The 22,204-nt window shown below is 42.2% G+C and overlaps 2 protein-coding genes across 7 annotated transcripts in view; both read left to right on the plus strand.

Annotated features, from left to right (window-relative positions):
- CHD5 (chromodomain helicase DNA binding protein 5) overlaps positions 1–16,620 on the plus strand; it is a 131,149-nt gene extending 114,529 nt beyond the window's left edge. For 3 of the 6 annotated variants that reach the window (XM_075839463.1, XM_075839464.1, XM_075839465.1), the window contains 3 exons: positions 1,238–1,398; positions 3,189–3,303; positions 15,985–16,620. In XM_075839463.1, coding sequence (XP_075695578.1) covers positions 1,238–1,398; positions 3,189–3,303; positions 15,985–16,100 — 392 coding nt within the window. In that variant the 3' untranslated portion in view covers positions 16,101–16,620. Of the gene's footprint in view, positions 1–1,237; positions 1,399–3,188; positions 3,304–3,428; positions 3,482–15,984 lie in introns of all 6 variants that reach the window. The other 3 variants (XM_075839466.1, XM_075839467.1, XM_075839468.1) reach the window with 3 other exon arrangements.
- A 1,272-nt stretch (positions 16,621–17,892) lies between these two features.
- The window catches only part of LOC142661847 (uncharacterized), a 7,401-nt gene continuing 3,089 nt past the window's right edge, over positions 17,893–22,204 (plus strand). The window contains exon 1 of the mRNA XM_075839480.1: positions 17,893–18,748. Within this exon, the coding sequence (XP_075695595.1) occupies positions 18,070–18,748 (679 nt within the window). The 5' untranslated portion in view covers positions 17,893–18,069. The remainder of the gene's footprint in view (positions 18,749–22,204) is intronic.

A 22,204-nucleotide genomic window follows, 5' to 3' on the forward strand; every position in this document is an offset into this window, starting at 1 on the left:
CGATTGTAGGATGTCTCATTGCCCAAAAGCCCGCATGATTACGATCCTCCGAGGATTTCACTAAATGGGGACCCCTCCATATTACCTCATAGTGCCCTTTTAGAACATTTTACAAGGGGTTCTATAAACCAGAATACCCTTTGAGAGTATGTCGACACTGAAAAACGCCCTGAAAAACGGCTAAAAATACGGAGGCTGAACGCCTCCAAACAGCTGCCCATTGATTTCAATGGGAAAACCGGAGTTTCGTTCCCATGGGGCGTTTTTTTAAGCGTCAATTTGTAAAAACGGCTCGTAAAAAAACGCCCCATAAAAAAGAAGTGCATGTCACTTCTTGAGCTGTTTTTGGAGCCGTTTTTAATTTGTCTCAATAGAAAAACATCGTAAAAAAAACGCCTGATGCTTAAAAAACGTCTTAAAATCAGAGGCTGTTTTCACTTGAAAACAGCTCAGTATTTTACAGCCGTTTTTTGTTAAGCTTGTGAACATACCCTAAGAATTAAAAGGTTCTTTTAAGGGACCTTCTATTTTTGTCAATAAAGCTTAAAGGGGATGTCTTCATTGGACAATTCATTTCTGGTAGAAGAATATCTCTATGATAACTGATCACAGGGTTTCCTGCTGCTGGGACCCCCAGCGATCCGCTGTAATCCGTGTGCAGGTCAGCAGCAAGTGTTCAATTTGCAGCGCCGCCACAGGACATGTGAAGCATTACACAGTGTCCACTGAAATCAATGGGAACATGAGCCATAGTGAGAGACGCTTCATAGGTTAGGAGTTCAACTATATTTACCAAAAATTGCCGTATAAAGGTATTATACATTATTTACAAATGAGGTCCCCAAGCCAAGACGATAGGGACCACCAATGTTTATTTCATAGGCCGGTGGTTCCCATCCAGCGATCACCAGTCGGAGGCTTCCAGCAAGGAAGGAAGCAAGACCTTCCACTTTGACAGCAGGGATGGCAAACAAATTTTAGTCTGCCCAAAGATGCATGTGGGCAGGCGACAAATCTCAGCCCGAATAATAGTTTATAAAATCCTTGATCCTTCCCGTCACTAATCTTCTGTGCGGCAGGAATGTAAATAGGGGTTCCCTGGGAATGGAAATATTTTTATCCATGGTAATAAGGTTGGAAATGACTGTCCTATAATTATGTGATTGCCTTCTCTGGCTAATTCCCCTGGTTTCCTATGCACTAGTTTTCATATATATACACACCCTGTGTCTTGCAGTTCTGAACCAATTAGAGGAGTTGTTAAGTGACATGAAAGCTGATGTGACGCGGTTGCCTTCCATGCTGTCTAGGATACCGCCCGTGGCTTCTCGCCTACAGATGTCTGAACGCAGTATACTAAGCAGGTTGACCAACCGCGGAGGTGACACCACAGTCCAGGTTAGATGATCCTGGGTTTATTTTTGCCAAATAGAGTAAACATTTTTTCTTTAAAATTTTCACATGTGGTTGCGTGCGCCTCGTGTCCCACCAATAACCAATTACATCTAATTTACATCGAAAACATAAGATTTCTTGAGATACTTTGCAAATACTTTGCTTTTCTTGTACTAATATTTCAATAGATCCTGTCTGATATTCCTTTCTCATTCATAACTGCATTCAGAATTCTGATGGCTCTTTCTTAGCTCTGAGCTCATATCACCTAGCAGCCCTCTGCTGGTTCAGTGTCTACACCTCCTAGAATGAGCAAACTAAGCTCTGTGTAGTCTTTACATTGGTCCAGGGTGTAAATATAGGTTAGAGGGCCCCAGTGCCTCCGCCAAATAAGAGGACGTTACTAAAAATGAAATTTCATAATTGGGGGACTCTGCAATAGAGACTGTAAAGTAACCTGATGAAGGAATCCATAGAATGTACTCCAGTGCATTTTAAGAGCTCAGCTAAGCATTTAGGAGCGTGTCAGTCAGCAGAGTGTTGACTGTTTCCCGTAGTACCCAACAGAATTCTAACTCTCATTCAAGATTAGTACAAAATACACAAAGCAGAGTACTTGCAAAGATGTTTATAATGATTTATATAAGGACTATACACCAATCAGTCATAACATTAAAACCACAGACAGGGGAAGTAAATAACATTGATCATCTTGTTACAATGGAGACTGACAAGGGGTGGGATATATGAGGCAGCAAGTGAACAGTCTGTTCTTGAAGTTGAGATGTTGAAAGAAGGAAAAAAATGGGCAAGCGTATGAATCTGCGTCACTTTGACAAGGACCAAGTTGTGATGGCTAGATGGCTGGGTCAGAGCATCACCAAAACGGCAGGTCTTGTGGAGTGCTCCTGGTATGTAGTGGTTAGCACCTACTAAAATTGCTCCACGGAAGAACAATCAATCCAATGGACCATCTTTGAGATGTCCTACAAAAGCAAGTACGATCCAGGGAGGCCTTATCCTTTGCAACTCAAATGATCTGCTGCTAACTTCTTGGAGAACGATACCACAGGAACCTTCAGAGGTCTTTTGGAGTTCATGTCTTGACGGGGTCAAAGATTTGGCGATATGAGGGAGACCTACACAATATTGGGCAGGTGGTTTTAATGTATGGCTGATAGGTGAATATCCACTATATATCTAGTTGTAAAGTTGATACTGACGTTTAAAGGGGAAACTTACCCAACACTTTTAGTAGGTCACAGAGACTTGTCAGAAGATCCCGTTGGTGGACTCCATGAGCTGAGACCTTTACTGCCCAAACCACTTCCATAACCAGGAATCTCTGAAACAACTTTCCTAACAAATGGCCATTCAAATGTACTAAGGTTCCCAATAACGGAACATTTTGAGCTGGGCCAAAGGAGTTGGTCGGTGAGGTGTTCCAGAGTGACAATCAGTTCTGGAAATAGACGGTAGTCCAAGCTCATGAGCTCCACTAAAGTTTTCTGCAGACAGGTTTCTGTGACAAGTCAGAATTTCACTTTTGGGTGGGTTTCCTCTTAATTCTAGGTTCACCTTTCAACATTTATGTCCGAAGATTATTTTTGACTGGACATCCCCTTAAATAAGAAAAAAATACAAATATATTCTAAAACTTTGAAGCCATAAACTACGAGTCATTTTATCCTCAACTATAGTATTATATAATATTACCCCAGGTCTAGTTTCTTATAATGGACCATGTTTATTCATCAATTAACTGAATTAACATAATTGAACTGTAATCGTAGGGAACATTTGGATCCTCCCAGATGTACAACAACAACTTCGGCCCAAATTTCCGAGGACCTGGTCCGGGCAGTATTGTCAACTACAACCAGATGCCCCTGGGGCCTTATGTGACCGGTAGGTTGACTGTCTTTTTCATCTATCTTTATGAAATGTACAAGTACTATGGGAATATTTTCAATAGACTGCCGGTAAGTTCAGAGGTCACTCGGCAAGCAAGATGTTTTCTCTCTTATCAATAGATTTTTAGCCGTGTCCGAGATTTCCTCTGTGGCAGTCTCCCATTCCAAAGGAGGTAAGCAGACCTGTGTCTCTGTGCTCCATACCATCCGTGTCATCCTTTAATGGTGGTGCCTTACTCTGAACCTCACATGGTGGGGGGTTCCTGATAAGGACCATTCATTATATGTGGTCATAGCCGTTGATGGTACATTTTCAGCATGCTGGTCAGACACATGCTATACAACCTGTTTGTCGTCAGCTTTACATCAAACATATTAGGAGTAGTAGTAACCATATATTATTGTTAATAATAGGGATCTTAAACTTGGAGTCATCTTCTATTAAGTTTTTAACATTTCTATTCAACAGTTTCATAGTTGCATGTGTGTCCGGGGTGGCAATCAGTATGGCTTAATGAAATCATAAACATACATGGTGTTTTTGCTTTCTTTTTTTCTGTTGTGTTTTAGGTAAAAATTACACAAAAAAATTTACAATATTTAAAAAAAACAAAAGAAAAACACCCCGAAAAAACGGAGAACTTAGGGACTCAAAATGAAAACTTAGGAAGAAATTTGCCATAGTATTGCATTTATAATTTCATCCATTTAAAAATCACTGTATTTACATTTTAAAAAAAATACATCTTATCTAAATACGATCTGTATGGTTAATTAAAAAAATTGTTACAATACATTTAGGAAAAACACTAAAAATTGATTTTAAAAGATGTAAAAACAAACAATTGATATCTCATTTTTATTGCGCTTTTCTAAATAATGAATATAAAATAAAGTGAAACATTTTTAATATTTAATGTTTTTTTTTTTATACCTGAAGTGCGAACACACATGAACGCTGCTCTAGATTAATCCAAAAATACGTAACCAATTCTTACCTACCTTTTAGCCCTATTTATATCGCTGCTATAATTTCTAAAGTTTACGAACTCATTTCCATGTCTGGATCTGTTATAGCGCAATTCTGTAGCTCCTGTCACTGTGTATGGCCCTCGTATATCCAAAACTAGTGCAGACAAATAGTGGAGGCGTTCCGTTCCCCATAGTAAACAATCCGATCTCCATTTTTCATTTTCGCGGATAAATGGATTTTAAAATTATGTGCCGCAGGAAAATCCACACATAATACGTGTGGTGTGCATGTGGCCTTAAAGTGCCTACATAATATCGCCATGTGATCATAAGATAATGCCCTATACAGACCATATAATACCACCATATAGTGCACAAATAAGGGAGTATTATTTTATACTACATATTAAGGTGGCCGCATAATACTGAATGGTTTTAGTTTGCTCCTGGGCTTCCCGTCTTAACCCTAAATTAAGCTGTGGCCCTGGGTAGTTGCCCTCTTTGCCACCCCTTAAAACCAGTCTTGGTCCATTTCTATATATCATTTACATCTGGCATCAGTGGCATGGTTCATTTCTTCATACTGCCCAAGTCTTAGCAAATACTTTTTTTTTTTTTATAAAAAAGGAAAATAATTGGGTATTTGTGCAGGATAGGAAAATATAATAAATTCAAAAATTATTAGTTTTTTTGCCCCCCACTTTTAATATAGGAAAATTTAAGCAAAATTCACAGCCCATGTTCTGCTATTTCACTAGAGTTGTATTGTGATCAATATTAATTCTGAACATTAAATTATTCATCATGACAGAACTTTCGCAATCTAGAAAAGATGCAGTAAGTGCACAGAGGGTGATTGAGAGGTTGAATTATTCATCATTTTTAGATCTTGACCACTTAGAGTTTCCCATAGTCATAGAAGAATATCTACCGGTGCATCATTCTTAGGGAAGTCATTAAAAGTTGATGCACAAGTGAAAAAAAAAACACCCAAGTTGACCGCATTTGAGTTTTTGTTCTTCTTCTCCATCCGTAGAGGTAATTTACCTGTAAGCGAACACTGCAGGACCCACATATCAATTTCTGTATGATGCAGCGAACCACGCCGGGTACCCTACCCTACAAATTCCAAGCATTGTACCCTAGAGTAGGAGGCTGATCTTAAATAAATAGAATTTCACAAAGAATTCTGACACATTTGTCTATAAAGGGGATTATTGGACTAATGGTGGTTCACGGTATCGAGTCAATAGCTTCAATGCAATAGCAGAAAGAAAAAAGATCTCAGTCTTGCAACTAATCCGAGCAAATGAAGCTAAAATCTGATTGGCTGCTCTGGGAATTCTAGTTTTTATCAAACCGGCTCAAGTCCTGAACTCAATTATATATCCAACAGAAGATAAGATCATATGTTCTAGCAAATGACTATACAGAATATATCTATGAGTGGGGTTAATTATTGTCATTAAAACTGGGACCTTTAATGACCTTCATTAAACTTTTTCAGATTTTCAGACACATATTAAACTTGAAGGCCCGTATTACTCTAGACTTCTATATCTAAACTTGAAATAGATAATGTAAAATAAAACCCGTCTCTGAAGAATGATCTGCCGTGACAATAGAGAACCGAGCCAGCGTTATCCTGCCACTGTCCTAATCCCAAACCCCATTCAAAATGTAAAAATTTAGGTGTGACCTCCCCTATCACCAGGGCTGGACTGGCCATCTGTCAGTTCTGGCAAATGTCAGATGGGCCGGTGAACAGTGGGCCGCCTGCTGGCCACCCAAACGATCAGTGTCTCAGGCGGCATGGTACAGCATTTCTAAGGGGGCGGCACAGCAGCTAAGAACTGCTGTCTGACTGTAATAGCAGCTGTAGTCTGTGCTGCTATTACTAAAACTTCCCGTGCTACTTTAAAATCTCCCCCTTCGGCCCCCCTTCCCTACTCTTCACACCTCTCCTCCTGCTGTTACCAGTCGGGATGTGAGGGGGAGACGAGGCTGTTGGCGGGCTCTGTGTCAGACTGTGAGCAGGAGAAGTGCTGGAGTGATGAATCTCACCCCATCAACTTGCTGAACTCCCTTCACAAATATCCTACATAAAAAGTAAGTGCATGTGTGTTTACAATGTGTACTTTATATGTGTATAATGTGTGCATGTAATGTGCATATTTGTGTGTTTGTGATGTGTACATGTGCATATATAGTGTATATGATATATGTGTGTGTGTGTGTGTGTGTGTGTGTGTGTGTGTGTGTGTGTGTGTGTGTGTATATATATATATCTAAATATATATATATATATATATATATCAGCATTGTGAGAAACTAGACATGGACCGCACAATCCACAATATATATGTTGATCTGAGCCGCTAGGCATAATTTATAAACATGAACATGAGGTTCTTCGTTAACATTTTGATCAAACTGTATAAGCCACATCACGACGACCTCTTTAAAGTGGGTCTCTTATTCTATCGGTTGCAGCACCGCATGGCGGCCACTGACACCGCAGCACCGCTCCTGCAGAGGGAGCAACCCAGGGGCCCAAAAGCACCCTGTGTATATGAGAGAGGGAGAGAGAAGGAGAGAGAAAAGATATATATAAAGTGTGTGTGTGTGTGTGTGTGTGTGTATATGTGTGTATGTACATATATGTGTGTGTGTGTGTGTGTGTGCGCGCGCGTGCGTATTTCAGTCGTAGTTTAAATACTGCAGATTTTACCAATGGATTTAGTTGTGGAAAATCCGCATCATAATGGCTTGTCCACATGTATTGGAATTGCTGCAGAAATTTCCTACGTTTTTCCCTGCAGAAAATGGTACGTATTTTGCTGCGTTTTTCTCAATGTTGCGGGATGGTGACGTCTCCTCTGAAAAACGCAGCAATTCTGTCACTTTCCTTAGCGGGGATTGACATGCTGCAGTACGAAATATACGCACCGCAGGTCAAATTTCTGGTCGGAAATTTTACGCAGCGTGTGGATGAGATTTGGTAACTCTCCCCCACTTTGCTGCTACTGTATTCTGCTGCGTACTTTCCGTCAACAATTCCGGAAGGAAAACACGCAGCAATTCCGTTACGTGTGGACGAGCCCAAATTCAGTAGCAGCAGAGTTGGGTGAGATTTGAACAAACGCTGCGTAAATTATAAGCAGAAAAAACGCTCAGAATTGTACCTGCGGTGCGGTTATTCCGCAGCATATCCATTGTATTTGCGTAAATGCTGCCTATTTGTTTCAGGTTTTTCCATTTTATTCAATGGGGAGGTAAAACCCACAACAAATAGCAGATGTTGTTTTTTTGCGGCGGAAAAGCAGCGGCGCAAAAAAAAGGCAACTCAGAATTTTTTTTAATCTTATACTTTCCCACAATTCTGTTTCTTTGTCCGGGCGGCCTCCTGGGATGAAACATCATCCCAGGGCTGCAGGATGCAGGAGGGAATCATCTCCGTGGTAAGTATCCATGTATTTTTTTGTTCTGCTCAGTTTTCCGCAGCGGCCATTCCTGGCCCTGAAAAACTGCACCACAATTTGGTGCGTTTTTTCAGCTTGAATTCCCTGCGGCGCACAGGGTGGATACACTGTGTACTTTTACAGAGCATATCCGCCCTGTGTGGACATACCCGTACAGTGTATACATATAGTAGCTGCTGTCTTACAACGATACAGCTGCAAACCACGTCACCATGCTGCATTCCCACGAGTCAGCGCAGTTTTCAAATGATTGTTAATGTCTATGCAGTTTTTTGCAGACGTTAACAATCATTTAAAAACTGCACCAACTTTTGGTAAAACTGCACGTGCTGCGTGTTGTACTGGACGATGGTTGTTACGATCTGATGCAAAAATGTCAGTCAGTGTATTTTGTGCAACTTTATAATTCGTTTTTATTAAAAAATCTTTTTACTTTTTGAGATACAGTTGCTCTGTATCCTCTATACAGAGCAGCTGTATCTTACGCTGAATCCTGACCACGTCTAAGTTAGATGTGATAGATTTCAGGTGGATACAGTCAACTACTCTATTGATACCGCCCAAAACTGAAACCTTGCGAAACGGAGACAAACGGAAACCATTAGCAACGGAAGCGTTACCATTGAAATCAATGATAATCCAAACGGAAAGGTATGGTTTCCGTTTGGTTTCCGTTCGTGGGTTCCCCTGATGGACAGGTCTGACTGAACCCATGAACGGAACCCCGACGCATGTGAGAACGAAGCCTTATTATTACTGTATGATCTGTACAGATGATGGAGGGTACTAGTCTTTGGGGGTGTAAGCAACTCCCAGTATATGATTACCATTTTTCAAGTCATACTGGAAGCTGCTAACCTGGCTTTGCAAATAATCTCTGTACTGAAATGTATTTGTACTGAGCTGGGTTTTGGTGTTGTATTTATGTACTCAGCTTGATTCTGGTACTGTGTATAGATGTATGAGTCTGGTTGTGGTGCTGTATATATGTACTAAGCTTGGTTCTGGATTTATGTACTGATCCTGGTTCTGGTGATGTATATAGGTACTAATCTTTGTGTGTGTGTGTGTGTGTGTGTGTGTGTGTGTGTGTGTGTGTGTGTGTGTGTGTGTGTGTGTATACATGTATGAGCTTGGTTCTGGTGATGTAATTATATAGGATATAATTATAATACAAAATTGCAGGGCAGATGGCATTGTTGCAATTCATTGTATGGTGCGGTTATAATCAGGTACACAGTGTATGGTACGGTTATAATCAGGTACACGGTGTATGGTGCGGTTATAATCAGGGACACAGTGTATGGTGCTATTCTAATCAGGGACACAGTGTATGGTGCTATTATAATCAGGGACACAGTGTATGGTGCGGTTATAATCGGTGACACTGTGTATGGTGCTATAATCGGGGACACAGTGCATGGTGCTATTATAATTAGAGGTGCAGTGTATGGAGCGATTATATTTAGTGGTACAGTGTGTGTCACCATGAAAATGTTGTCTTCAGCTACTCACTATTCAAACATTTCTGCACCTATAAACGAAGATATCTGAGTGGCAAACTCTGCAGAAATGGGTCATGGCCGGGAGAAGTCATCATAGAGGTCTGGACCGGATGGAGAAGAAAAGAGAAAAAGAATCTGAGATCGCCACCAGTGAGTCACTTAATATAAATGTTTATTCGGCCTCTAATCAGCACTGTAGTCACTGTATGATCTGCAGCGAGATGATGGGTGGTATGTTTTTGTTTTTTTTGTGAAACAGCATTTGTGTGCTTAAAATCAGCCCTGGCATTTTTATGTCCGAGTCCAGCCATGTCTGGGACCCACGCCTATCTCTAGAACAGGGCACCCTAAACCCTGTTCTTATGATCTGTGATGCGGCTAATGCGTGTGATTTTCGACCATGAAGAAGAAAACAGCATAGCTCGCTGAGCTACGCTGTTTCCTTAACTCCCATAATAGTGAATGGCAGTTACGTAAGCAGCGTAGCATGTGAGCTTCGCTGTTTCCGTAACTACCATTCAGGTGTATGGGACTTACAGAAACAGCGTAGTCCAGCGAGATACGCTGTTTTTGTAACTTAAGACCATATAACTTTTTTTATGGTCGCAACACAGAGGTGTAGAACGGAGTTTAGGGGGCTCCGTTCTAGAGATAGGTGCGGGTCCCAGATGTGGGGGACCCGCATCTATCTGACATTTATGACATATAATGTGGAGATGTCATAAATGTCCCTGATGGGAAAACCTCTTTAACCATTTATCGGATCATCAATAACTTCAAGAATAGATGTTCGATTGCTGTGAAGAAAGCTTCAGCGCGCCCAAGAAAGTCCAGCAAGTGCCAGGACCGTCTCCTAAAGAGGATTAAGCTACGGGATCGGTTCTACACCAGTGCAGAGCTCGCTCAGGAATGGCAGCAGGCAGGTGCCAGTGCATCCGCACACACAGTGAGGTCAAGGCTTATGGAGGCTGGCCTGGTGTTAAGGAGGGCAGCAAAGAAGCCACTGCTCTCCAAGAAAAACAAGGAGGAGAGTCCTCTGCAGGAAGTACCGGGATTGGACTGTAGAGGAGTGGGGTAAAGTTATTTTCTCTGATGAAGCCCCCTTCAGACTGTTTGGGACACTTGGAAGAATGATTGTCCATAGAAGAAAGGGTGGGCGCTACCATGAGTTCTGCGTCATGCCAACAGTAAAGCATCCTAAAAACCATTCATGTGTGGGGTTGCTTTTTCATCCAAGGGAGTGGGCTTAAAACTTTGCCTAAGAACACTACCATGAATAAAGAATGGTATCTAAGCATCCTCCAAGAGCAACTTCTCCCAACCACCCAGGAGCAACTTCTCCCAACCACCCAGGAGCAACTTCTCCCAACCACCCAGGAGCAACTTCTCCCAACCACCCAGGAGCAACTTCTCCCAACCACCCAGGAGCAACTTCTCCCAACCACCCAGGAGCAACTTCTCTTAACCATCCAGGAGCAACTTCTCTTAACCATCCAGAAGCAACTTCTCCCAACCACCCAGGAGCAACTTCTCCCAACCATCCAGGAGCAACTTCTCCCAACCACCCAGGAGCAACTTCTCCCAACCATCCAGGAGCAACTTCTCCCAACCATCCAGGAGCTATTTGGTGATGAATAATGCTATTTCCAGCATGAAACTTATGAAATGTTTATAATTGTACTTCAGTAACCATAGAAACATCCGACAAAAAGATGTAAAAACCCTGAAGCAGAAAACTTTGTGAAAACCTAAATCTGTGTCGGCCCCAAAACTGTTCTCAGAGGTGTTATCTATGGTGACCCGGCCCTAACAAGTGCTACAGAAAGTTGGTTTAGACGTAATCCGTTAAAGGGGTTTTCCACCTTCTGACAACTGATGACCTATCTACCGGATAAGTCATCAGTAAGTCACCCGCACTGTTAAACCGCTACTGTGGCCTGCGGGCATCGGATGTTATGGCACATAATGCGATGTACGGAGCCGGAAGCCGTTGGCTCCATACATAGCATAGCGGCCGTGCTGTAGAAGCTCGGCATCTATTCCGTGGCCGGAGCCAACTGTTTCCGGCATGTAAGTCCAGTGCACGGAGGCATCGGACCAGCTGATCTGTGCGGGGTCGGGAGGGGGGGGGGTTGGACCCCCACAGATCATATACTGACGACCTAACCGGTGGATAGGTCATCAGTTGCCAGAAGGTGGAAAACCCCTTTAATGAACTCCTCGGCTTCTCTAGATGTCACTGACACCGTTCTCTTGTATAATATTTGTGCAATATCTTTAGTAAGAATAAGAAGTATAAACGACTGTACAGTGGGGAGAAGAAGGGTTAATAAATGAAGGTGATGGGGGGACGGACAAGACCATATGCACTTTAAATGAGCTTTACTGCTCGGAGTTGTGCAATAAGAAAGTCCTGAAATCAACCTGAGCTGGTGGTCTGGTGCTTAAGCTGCATCCTCAACAGAGAGTGTCTTCTGTGCAGCTCCCTAGTTCAAATCCTGATTTGTGTCCTTGTCTAAAAGGGATCTCTGCTGGGTGGTATTTATAATGGTGTGCAGGCAGTATGATTGTTGCTGCATAAGAAAGTTACTTATGCAGCTGTCTCTTTTGAGACAGCTGCATTTATATAGTAGATTATTGCAGATTTCAGCAATATACTCATCACTCAAACAGGTTTCAGAATCCATCCCTCCATAGGTGGTACTTTGGGAAAGGGGGAAGCAGCCCAAGATCACCAGGAGAACAACATGGGGATTGGAACCCACATTGTACAGAAGTGATTCCTGCACGCAACTCGGATCACACAAGCTGTGAGCTAGCTGCACAGCAGCCTTTCCAGAACGCATTTTTACCTCTTTTAAAAAAAAAAAGGGGTACTTGGGCCTTTAACAAGAAAAACTTTAGTTCACATTGGGGAGGGGAGGCCAGTATGACAGCATGGTGGCTTGGGGCTTAAGTGCGTAGGCCTGGTTTGCAATGGAGTTAGCCCATGTCCCTAGCATCCTACATGCTGCTTGCGTGGTAGATAGCGGTCTCCTCACTTATACGAGTTTGTTGCTTGTGCTTGGTGACGTTTTTTTCATTGATTTTGGCAAGCGGCTGATGCTCAACAGGGCAATGCATTTCTCCTTTAAAAGCATGTCTCACCTTCTGAACCTGCACTCGTGAAAGACTTTCAAAACTGAGACACAAGGAGGAGAACCTGGGGATAGAACCACCACATCCCTAACACTTCTAGTTTATCAGCAGAGAACATTACCAGTGTGCTACCTCTGCTGCTGAGATCTAGCCACAAACTCTTCCAAAGATGACATGTTCTTATTCTTGCTGGAAGTAATGATTACATTTGGTCTTATGGGGGACAATAAGAAAGCTGAGAAGATGCCAATGTGAGCTGGTGGTGTGGTGTCTTCTGTGCAGCCCCTGGTTCAAATCCTTGTGTGTGAGTTGTCCAAAATGGTACTTTGCTGGGTGGTGTTTATAGTGATGTGGAGGCAGTGCAGTGAGATAGTTGCTGCATAAGAAAGTTAATTATGGAAAGAAAGTTAGTTACTTATATAGCTGTCTCTTTTGAGACAGCTGTATTTAGATAGTAGATTATAACAGATTTCAGCAATATACTCATCACTCAGACAGGTATCAGAATCCATTACTCCATAGGTTGCATTTTGGGAAGGGGGGAGCAGCCCAGGGTCACCAGGAGGACAACATGGGGGTTAGAGCCCACATTGTATAGAAGTGATTCCTGCGCTCAACTCACGCAAGCTGTGAGCTAGCTGCACGGCAGCTTTACAAGCACACATTTTTTTTTCACCTCTTTTAAAACCGGGTAAAGGGACCTTCAACAAGAAAAACCCTGGATGACATTGGGACATGACAGCACGGTGGCTTGGGAGTTAACTGCTTTTAAGGCTAGAGACCCTGGAGATAGAACTCACATGGTCCTCACACCTCTAATTTATTAGCAGAGGACTTTACCAGTGCGCTACCTCTGCTTTCAACTGTTGGCAACAAATTCTTCCAAAGACGACATGTTCATATTCCTGCTAGAAGTGATGTTTACATTTGGTCTTATGGGGACAATAAGAAAGCACAGAGATCAGCCTGAGCTGGTGGTCTGGTGCTTAAGCAGTGTCTTCTGTGTGGTCCCTGGTTCATATCCTGACGTGTGGCCTTGTATGAGAGGATATCTTGCTGGGTGGAGGCGGTGTAGTGAAGAGGTTGCTGCATAAGAAAGTTACTTATGCGGCTGAACCAGTTCTCTTTTATAGAACATTATTGCAGATTTCAGCAATATACTTATCACTCAATCAAGTATCACGTTCCGTCACCCCGTAGGTGTCGCTCTATGGGGAAGGGGGAAAGATGAATGTTGAGCACATAAACTGTGAGCTCGCTGCTCCACCGGAACGCATTTTCACCTCATAAAAAAGTGCGGTAATCTGACATTCAACAGAAATCACTATGGATCGATCTGCGCTGTGTCTTAGGGCCAGTTTTAGACAGTGTGTTGGTTGCTGGGGCGGGCTGCTTTTTTTTTTTTGCCTCAGTCCAGCCAATATCTGTCTCCCCTTCCTATTTCATTCTCACATTGGTCCAGGTAGTGGCGATTATAGGGGGTTGTATGGTGGGTTCTTCACTGTAAAACTACTGTAGCGGTCACTGTGCCTGCTTGTGACGGTATGTTCACACAGCCTATTTTCAGCTGTTTTTCGGAACCAAAAACCATTGATTTCAATGGGAAAAATGGCGTCCTGTTCTGATGGGACGGTTTTTTTGCACGGCCGCGAAAAAGAAGTGCGGGTAACTTCTTGGGACGTTTTTGGAGCCGTTTTTCATAGACTCTATTGAAAACAGCTCCAAAAACACTGCGAAAAATGCGAGTGGCTTAAAAAACATCTGAAAATCAGGAGCTGTTTTCCCTTGAAAACAACTCCGTATTTTCAGACGTTTTTGAGTTTGCGTGTGTAGCCTAACAAGGTGGTCACCATTGATTTTTTTTTTGTTTGGCGGCTCTGAAGGTTAAAAATAATTTTTATTTGCGGAGTCACCATTTTGTTAATTGAGGAAAGAACATCCACAGTAACGACAACCATCGTGTGAAAACCCCACCAAACAACACCCTTTATCTAACGCTTCATGGATCCATAGTGGTCATGGAGGAAATATTGGCGTGAAGTACTAATATGGCTACATTTTTAGGTTCGGAGTACAATTAGGCTCTAAAGAAAAAATACTAAAATAATATAATATATAGAAAAAGTTAGTTGCTATTTATTTTACTTACACATTATGATTTAACAATGTCACAATGCCTGCAGCACCTCTACTCTTGTGTCCCCATGACAACACTTATTTGTATAATTTGGATCCATACAACCACACGCAACTGTCCAGAAGTGTTTTCAATGAACATTGGCGTAGAGGTGCTGCAACCCCTTAAAAAGCCAAAGCTTTACTTTTTTTTTTTTGTTGAGTTTAAGGGGGTTGTCAACCCCTTTTTAAAAAGTAGCCATCTTCTCTCATCCCTGAGGATAAGCTGTAAGCGCCGGAGGAAGCTGTGGCCAGCCACACACTTTTCAACGTTACACATCGGCCATTCAAATGAATCTGGTGCCGGTTCTACCGGAGCGGTCCTAGATTCTGGCACTTAGAGGGGTGTCACAAGCAGGTGACCCTCTCTATGACATCCTTATACCCTAATAGGGCATATGGACTGGGGTCGTCGTAGTAAAATACCAATGTCAAAACTTTTCACATTCGTAATGTTTCCGAAGGGCCTTTTATACAACATTTGTGTTTATTTCCATACCAAAATTCTGCAAAAATGTACAGTACAATGTAAATGAATGGGATTTTAACAAACCCCATTCACAAACATCATTAAAAAAAAGTCTGCAGGGGATTCTAGACATGCTGCAGATTTTCATATCCTTAGCCTGCTCGTAATATTGCGGACTTCACCCATTGGTGGGTGAAATTCGTGGCCAAATCCACAAGAATATCCACATGTAACACATAACACACGCAGATATGGTCACAGATTTTCTGGCTAGTGTGTGAACTTAGCCAAAGAACACTACGATTAGCCACTCCCCAGCCTGACGGCTGATAACAGGAAGCAACAGACTAGACATAACCGCAAAGCAAATATAGATACGTTAGACCAAGAGAATTTCACTTTTTCGTTTCTCAGATCTGTTTTTAATTTGATTGTATATTTTTTTTATTCTATTTTCCATCTTCATGATTGCTGCGGCAGCCATCTTGTTTGTCTGAGCTGCTGTAACAGCAGACACCTGGACATAACATAAAAGTCAGAAAACGACCTATGGAAAACTGTAGTGAGCATGCTTTGTGGAGGAGGAGCTGAGCGGTCTCAATTACCTATTGTCAAAGATGTGTTTCTGCCTCCAGCTTTATAATTGAGGTGTTACCTCTCATTGTAGTCCTGCCTGTGATAAGGAGATGACTGCAAGCTATACCCCCAGTATTATTGTGAATGCTCAGTGGCCAATTGGGAACTTTTCTTTCATAAAATGACATAAAAAAACAAACAAAAAACGTTAACATAAAAACCTGCTGCAATAGGTCATTTTCTGACGATCGATTGTCTTTAGGGTCAGTGTCCCTTTAAATACCCACTTCGCAAAAGCAAATCCTGATCCATTGTGCGATGATCCATTTCAGATTCCCTCTCATTTTTACCCCCTACAGCATCGAATGGAACCCACCCGTGTTACCCGGACAGGAAATCCATCGAGTTGTTGATGGACGGCGCCACTCTGGAGCGGAAGGTTAGACCACATGACATCATTTTTATTGAAGATTAAATTCACGGCCCTGCAGCAAGAGACAGCCATATCCACATTTCTAGTGTCCTACAAAATACCGAACCATCCAACGAACTTGTTTAAAAAGGATTTAATTTCCTTGTACATTTTTTGCACTTTCTTATTGAAGACTTGAAGAGTTTGTCTTGTTACAAGTTGAAATACTCCTGAAGGGTAATACCGGACTATTTATGTTTCTCATCGGTGGAAACCAGTTTGTTGTCAAGGAACCAACCTATATGCAGCCTTCACTTTGTTAAACCTTTTATGTTTTTATTTTTGTTGTTTTTTTGGAAGCTGCATGCACTTATTTGGCTCTTCGGATGACATTGGTCACGGTTAAACTCATCCCCCCAACAGCCATGGTCACGACTGGAATATTGAGCAACCGTTAGTGCTCCCACGGATACAGAATGACTGACGCTACATAAGTTTCCTGGTGTATTTCTGCCAAAAACAACAGCTGCCTATTGTGCTCGTCTTTCTGTCCACATATTACTCAATAAACAAACTCCGCCCACTTGCTCGCCATGTTTTTTTTTTCCCCCAGAAGTGTTCAAAGTTAATTAGGGGACTAATCACTTACTCTAGGTGTGAAATATCCGATTATTTATGTACCAAATGTCAGGGGTATTTTAGCTATAGTCCCAAAAATAAACCGTTTAAAGGGGTCCTCCGTCTAAACCTATGTTTTTACAAAAATGTGATTATATTACATTAAAGAGATAGAAGGGCACAGTCCGACCTACCTTCAGTTCAGTGCTAGTTTAGCCTTAAAGGAGGACTCTGGGCAATACTTATGTCTAGTACAGAGCCTGGTGGGCGGAGCATGACACAGGGAATCTCTATGGTGTCCTTTGAAACCCTGTGTCATGTATTTCCATCTCATTCCATACATCATTTATAACATCGTAGTAGTTTTGCCTATAGTGTTCCTTAAAGCTGATTAATCTGACAGACTGGTTGCTAGGGGCGTGCTGCTTGACAACCGTATGTATGCAGTGTGTCCCTAGCAACCAGTGGGCGAGACAGGACTCGTCTGTTCAACAGTAGCTCCAATCTCCAGCTCAGTCTTTGTTTTTTTATATAATATCCTGTGTGTCTATTCCACACAACAATACAAAAGCAGTACAATTCCTTAAAGGAACACTCCAGGCAACATTGATACTTTGTGCTTTGAATCCCGGACTCATGCTCCGCCCCCTCACACCGTACCTTATTTTTATAACTGGTTTCTCCAATGCGGTGACCTCCAAGATGAGTTTACATTTCTTACTTCTAGGCCTTGTTCACACGGCGCTAAAAAAACAAAACCCAATGTGTAAACGCGTAAAAAACGCTAGCGTTTTTGCAAAGCACTTTTTGAAGTACAGGCGTTTTTTGGGTGTGCAATTAGGACTTCCATTGACTGTGGGAATTAGGCGCGTTTTACGCGCCAAGAATTGAAGCGGCAAAAACGTGTGAACAAGGCCCTAGACAGTCCGGTGACTTTCTTACCTCAATCTTAGAGAGTCTTTTCCTCAACAGCTCAGGGCTGTGAGAATGTCAGGGGCCCCCCAGGCTATTGCCTGGGGGACACATGGTCGCACGGCCCCCCCATAAGTTGTTAATAAAATATGTTTTTTTGCTTGGTATGTTTTTCTCTCCCCCTTTCCCTCTTTTCTCCATTTGTTATTTTATATTAGAATGGTACTTACCATCGTGGTGTCCCCCGGGTAAGCTGTGCAGGTGGCACGAGCCGGTTTCCAGATGTTTCTGTCTCTGGGCAGTTTGGAGTTGGTCCCAGCTGATTGGACCTAGGTCAGCTGTGCAATTGCATGAGCAGGTTCTGGCAGATTCTATCTCCAGGCAGTTTTGTGGAAGGCCAGCTGATTGGTCATTGATAAAATCCTAAAGGCGGGAAAATTGGACATAAAAGGAGCAGTTCATCGTGGTCAAGCAGCCAGTTTTTGAAGATTGGACCGTCGCCATGGATGTCCTGCTGATGGAGCTGATCAGAAGAGCGGAGTCGGAAGGAGGAGAAAACTGGCTGAGGCAATGCCTAGCAGCAGCGCCGTCGAGGGAAGTAGAGGGAAGAAGCGAACTTACTCGGCTGGAAGACGACATAGAGGAAGCAGTGTCTCCTGCTGGGTCGTCGCTCGAGGTGCCGTCATCAGCTGCAGCCAAGAGGATGAAGTCTGCAGCAGAGTCATCACTGAGGGTGGAGCGCAGTTCCGGACGTTCGCTCCAGGTGCCGGAGCTTGAGAGGAGGCGGCCGACCGTGTCATCAAAGAAGGTGGCGCACAGTGCCGGAAGTGCGCAGCAAGTGCCGGCGCAATTGGCTAACCCGCTGGCCAGAAGTTTAGTCAGAGAACGGGAGACAACAGGTTGGTCGGGTACCCCCTCCTGCTCCAAGGATGGTGTGGAGGACACAGCGGAAGCGCCGGCCTCACTGGTTTTAGAGGCGGCGCAGGACTTTTCTTCAGAGCTGCAACCGAGGAAGAGGAGCCGGAAGTCTAGGGTGGCTTATTCCCCACCCCCGCCAGTATCAAGGAGAAGAAGAGGTCCCAGGAGTCAACTTTCCTGTCAGCAAGTTTCCCCAGGATCTACAGGCACGCAGCAGGAGGTAGCAGAAGTGGTGCACGACCCAGGACAGGTGGAACAGAGTGGTGAGATGCCAGCTACCCCTTATCTGTCCCACCCCATCCCCCCTCCCCTCAATTCTAATGTAATGTTTGATATTTTAAAATTATTAGCTGATTTGGTCAGTAAGTCGGCTGTTCCTGCTAGTTCCCCCGCTGATGTAGGGAAGCATAGTAGTCAGCATTTACAGAATGCTGGTTTTAGTAATATTCCTGTTTTAGAGAAAGGAATTGGTGTTTCGGAAACTTGCTGTAAGGAAGTGATGTCTTGCGATATTTCGCCATTAGGTTTTCATTTACAGCCAGCAATTAAGGAGCGTATTTGGAGGAACGAGTTTATAGATTATTTTCTTTATTACCATCTGCGAAGGAGACTCTTGTCAAGCAGGATGGTAAGTCTGATAAAGATGAGGATAAAAAACGTTCTCCTCCTAAGTCTTTCTTTAACTGGCTACAGGCGTTCTGTATCTATGCTTCAGTTTTAGGGGAAAAGTCTTTCATTAATTCTAGTAATTTATTTCAGCATGTAGACATTATTCTTGAGGCTTACCGCCAGTTTGGTGGTTTAGCATGGTACAATTATGATGAAATGTTTCGCCAGAAGATGGCAGTGTACCCTTCATTAAAATGGGGCACTAAGGATGTTGGTTTGTGGCTTAGTTTAATGCTTCCACAAAGGTCAGTGCCCAAGCAGCAGCCTAGTTCTCAGAATACGTTGAGGAAAGGAGTTTGCTTTGCTTATAATGAAGCTCAGTGTAAATGGTTGAACAATTGTCGGTATAAACATGAATGTTCCTTTTGTGGGGGTTCGCACCCAATGTGTCGCTGTTTTAAAAGAGCAAACCAGTCTCAACCCCCTAGTTCCAAAGAACAGTTATCCAAAAGCATGGACGCCAGTGAAATTAATAAGAATGGCGCCTTGGCTAGAAATGTTCCCAGACAGGGAGAAAGCTAATTTAATTTTTAACGGTTTTAAGTTTGGTTTTGATATCCCTTCTTTCAAAGGATCTGGTTGTTGCTGGGTGGATAATTTGAAATCCATCCAGCAGCATAAGGATATTGTGCATCAGAAAATCCTGAAAGAGCTTGAAACTGGCAGGATCGCTGGTCCTTTTATACATCCGCCGTTTACAAACTTTAGACTTTCACCTTTAGGAATTGTCCCTAAGAAGGAATTGAATTCATTCCGTTTAATACATCACCTTTCTTACCCGTTTAAGGCTTCATTAAACGATGATGCTGACAAGTCTAAAGCGACAGTACACTATGCTTCGTTTCATCAGGCTGTCTCTTTATTGAGACAGTTTGGTCAAAATGCTTTTTTAGCAAAAGCTGATATCAAATCAGCTTTCCGTTTACTACCAGTTAACCCTGCAGGTTTCAACTCTCTAGGTTTTCAATTTGAAGGTGATTATTTTTATGACAAATGTTTACCAATGGGTTTTTCTTTATCTTGTTTCTATTTTGAGGCATTTTCATCCTTTTTACATTGGGTAGTGCAGAAGCAAATTCCGGAGGGAGGTGTTCTGCACTATCTTGATGATTTTTTGTTTATAGGTGATGCTAGTTCTGAGTTATGTTATTCCTTATTGTTAAAATTTGTCGAGTTTATGACATTTTTTGGTGTTCCGTTAGCTGAAGAGAAGACTGTGTTTCCATGTAGGTCATTAGAATTTTTAGGTATTAGAATAGATTCTGAGAGAATGGAATTTAGTTTACCAGAGGAAAAATTGTTAAAGTTAAGGGTTTCTTTAGTCAGTATGTTAGCTAGGAAGAAATGTTCATTACGTGATATGCAGTCACTGTTAGGTTTGTTGAGCTTTGCCTCTAGAGTTATTCCTATGGGAAGAGTTTTTTCAAAGCGGCTGTATTTTTCAACAAGGGGTCTTAAGTCACCTAGGTCCCATATTAGGTTAACGGTTCAGCTAAAAGAAGATTTAGCTGTATGGCTAGAATTTTTATCTAAATTTAATGGACGCAGTTGCTGGCAGTTTAATTTTGAGGATTCTGACTCTTTGTCTTTATTTACGGATGCAGCCGGTAGTATGGGCTACGGGGCATTCTTTAATGGTCAATGGTCGGCTGAGTTATGGCCCAGTGCTTGGCGTGTAAGCAAAGTTACTTCAAATATTGTCTTATTGGAATTATTTCCAGTTTTGGTAGCCATAGTTGTATGGGGTCATTATTTTAAGAATAGGAGAATTTTGTTGTTTACGGATAACAAAGGTGTGGTCTTTGCAATTAACACATTATCTTCAAAATGTGAATTAGTAGTTAAGATATTAAGACATTTAACTTTATGTTGTCTGAAGTTGAACATCTGGTTGAAAGCTAGCTATATAGAAGGAAAAAAGAATGATATAGCAGATTCATTATCTCGTTGTCAGTGGCGGAGGTTCAGAACGATGGCACCAGAAGCGGAGCTTTGTGGAATTCCGTGTCCTCCTCATTTATGGAATCTGATTTGGGACTAATCTATGTTAATATTCAGAGATCCTTGGCTCCAAGAACATGGGCTGATTATTCAGCTGCTTGGAAGGAGTGGGTTAATTTCTGTGTTAATGAGAACTGTAATTTCTTTCATAATGAGGTAGGTCTAGTTTTAAAATTTGTATGTAGCCTGATTAGTAGGAGGCTGTCATTTGCCTCCATTTCTAAGTCTCTGGCAGGCATCTCTTTCTTTCTTAAATTAAACAGTTGTCCGGCTATTTCTTCGCTCTTCCCAGTTAAGCAGCTTTTGAAAGGTTACCATAGGTCAGCTCCGGTTGTGGAAAGACGAAGGCCTATTTCATTAGATTTGTTGTTAAAATTATTCAATGTGTTACATTTAGTTTGTTTTAATAATTTTGAAGTGTGTTTGTTTAGAACAGCATTTGTGTTAATGTTCTTTGCAGCCTTGAGAATAAGCGAACTGGTGGCAAAGAGTAAAGTTTCAGTCCCGGGCCTTTCATTTCAGGATGTTAGTTGCAAAATTGACCATGTTTTGTTATTGTTAAAAAAATCTAAGACAGATCAATTAGGAAAAGGTCGTTTGTTTAGAATTAATCAGTTTTCGGGTTCTGTTCTTTGCCCAGTTTCTAATGTTAAACATTGGTTGTCAATCAGGCCGAGTCTTGGGGTTGCTTTCCTGATTCATCAGAATGGGGATCAGCTGTCCAGATTTCAGTTTAACTCTGTTTTAAAGAAATGTTTGAAGTCCCTGAAGTTGGAGCATTTAAAAATATCCTCCCATTCATTTAGAATAGGTGCAGCTACGGAAGCTGCACAGTTAGGAATTGATGAAGGGATTATAAAAAGAATTGGAAGGTGGGAGTCTAATAGATTTAAACTTTATGTTCGACCAGACTTGTTAGTAGTGTAATTATATATCCACAGGTAAGCGTTTTGTTGTTTGGATCCTTGGCCACTCTTTTATATTTTGGGCACAGAAGAGAGCCGCGAGAAGGTCCTATACAGAAAATTTGTCTATGGATCCGCTAGTTT

This window comes from Rhinoderma darwinii, chromosome 10 (genome assembly GCF_050947455.1).
Source record: "Rhinoderma darwinii isolate aRhiDar2 chromosome 10, aRhiDar2.hap1, whole genome shotgun sequence".
Lineage (NCBI taxonomy): Eukaryota > Metazoa > Chordata > Amphibia > Anura > Rhinodermatidae > Rhinoderma > Rhinoderma darwinii.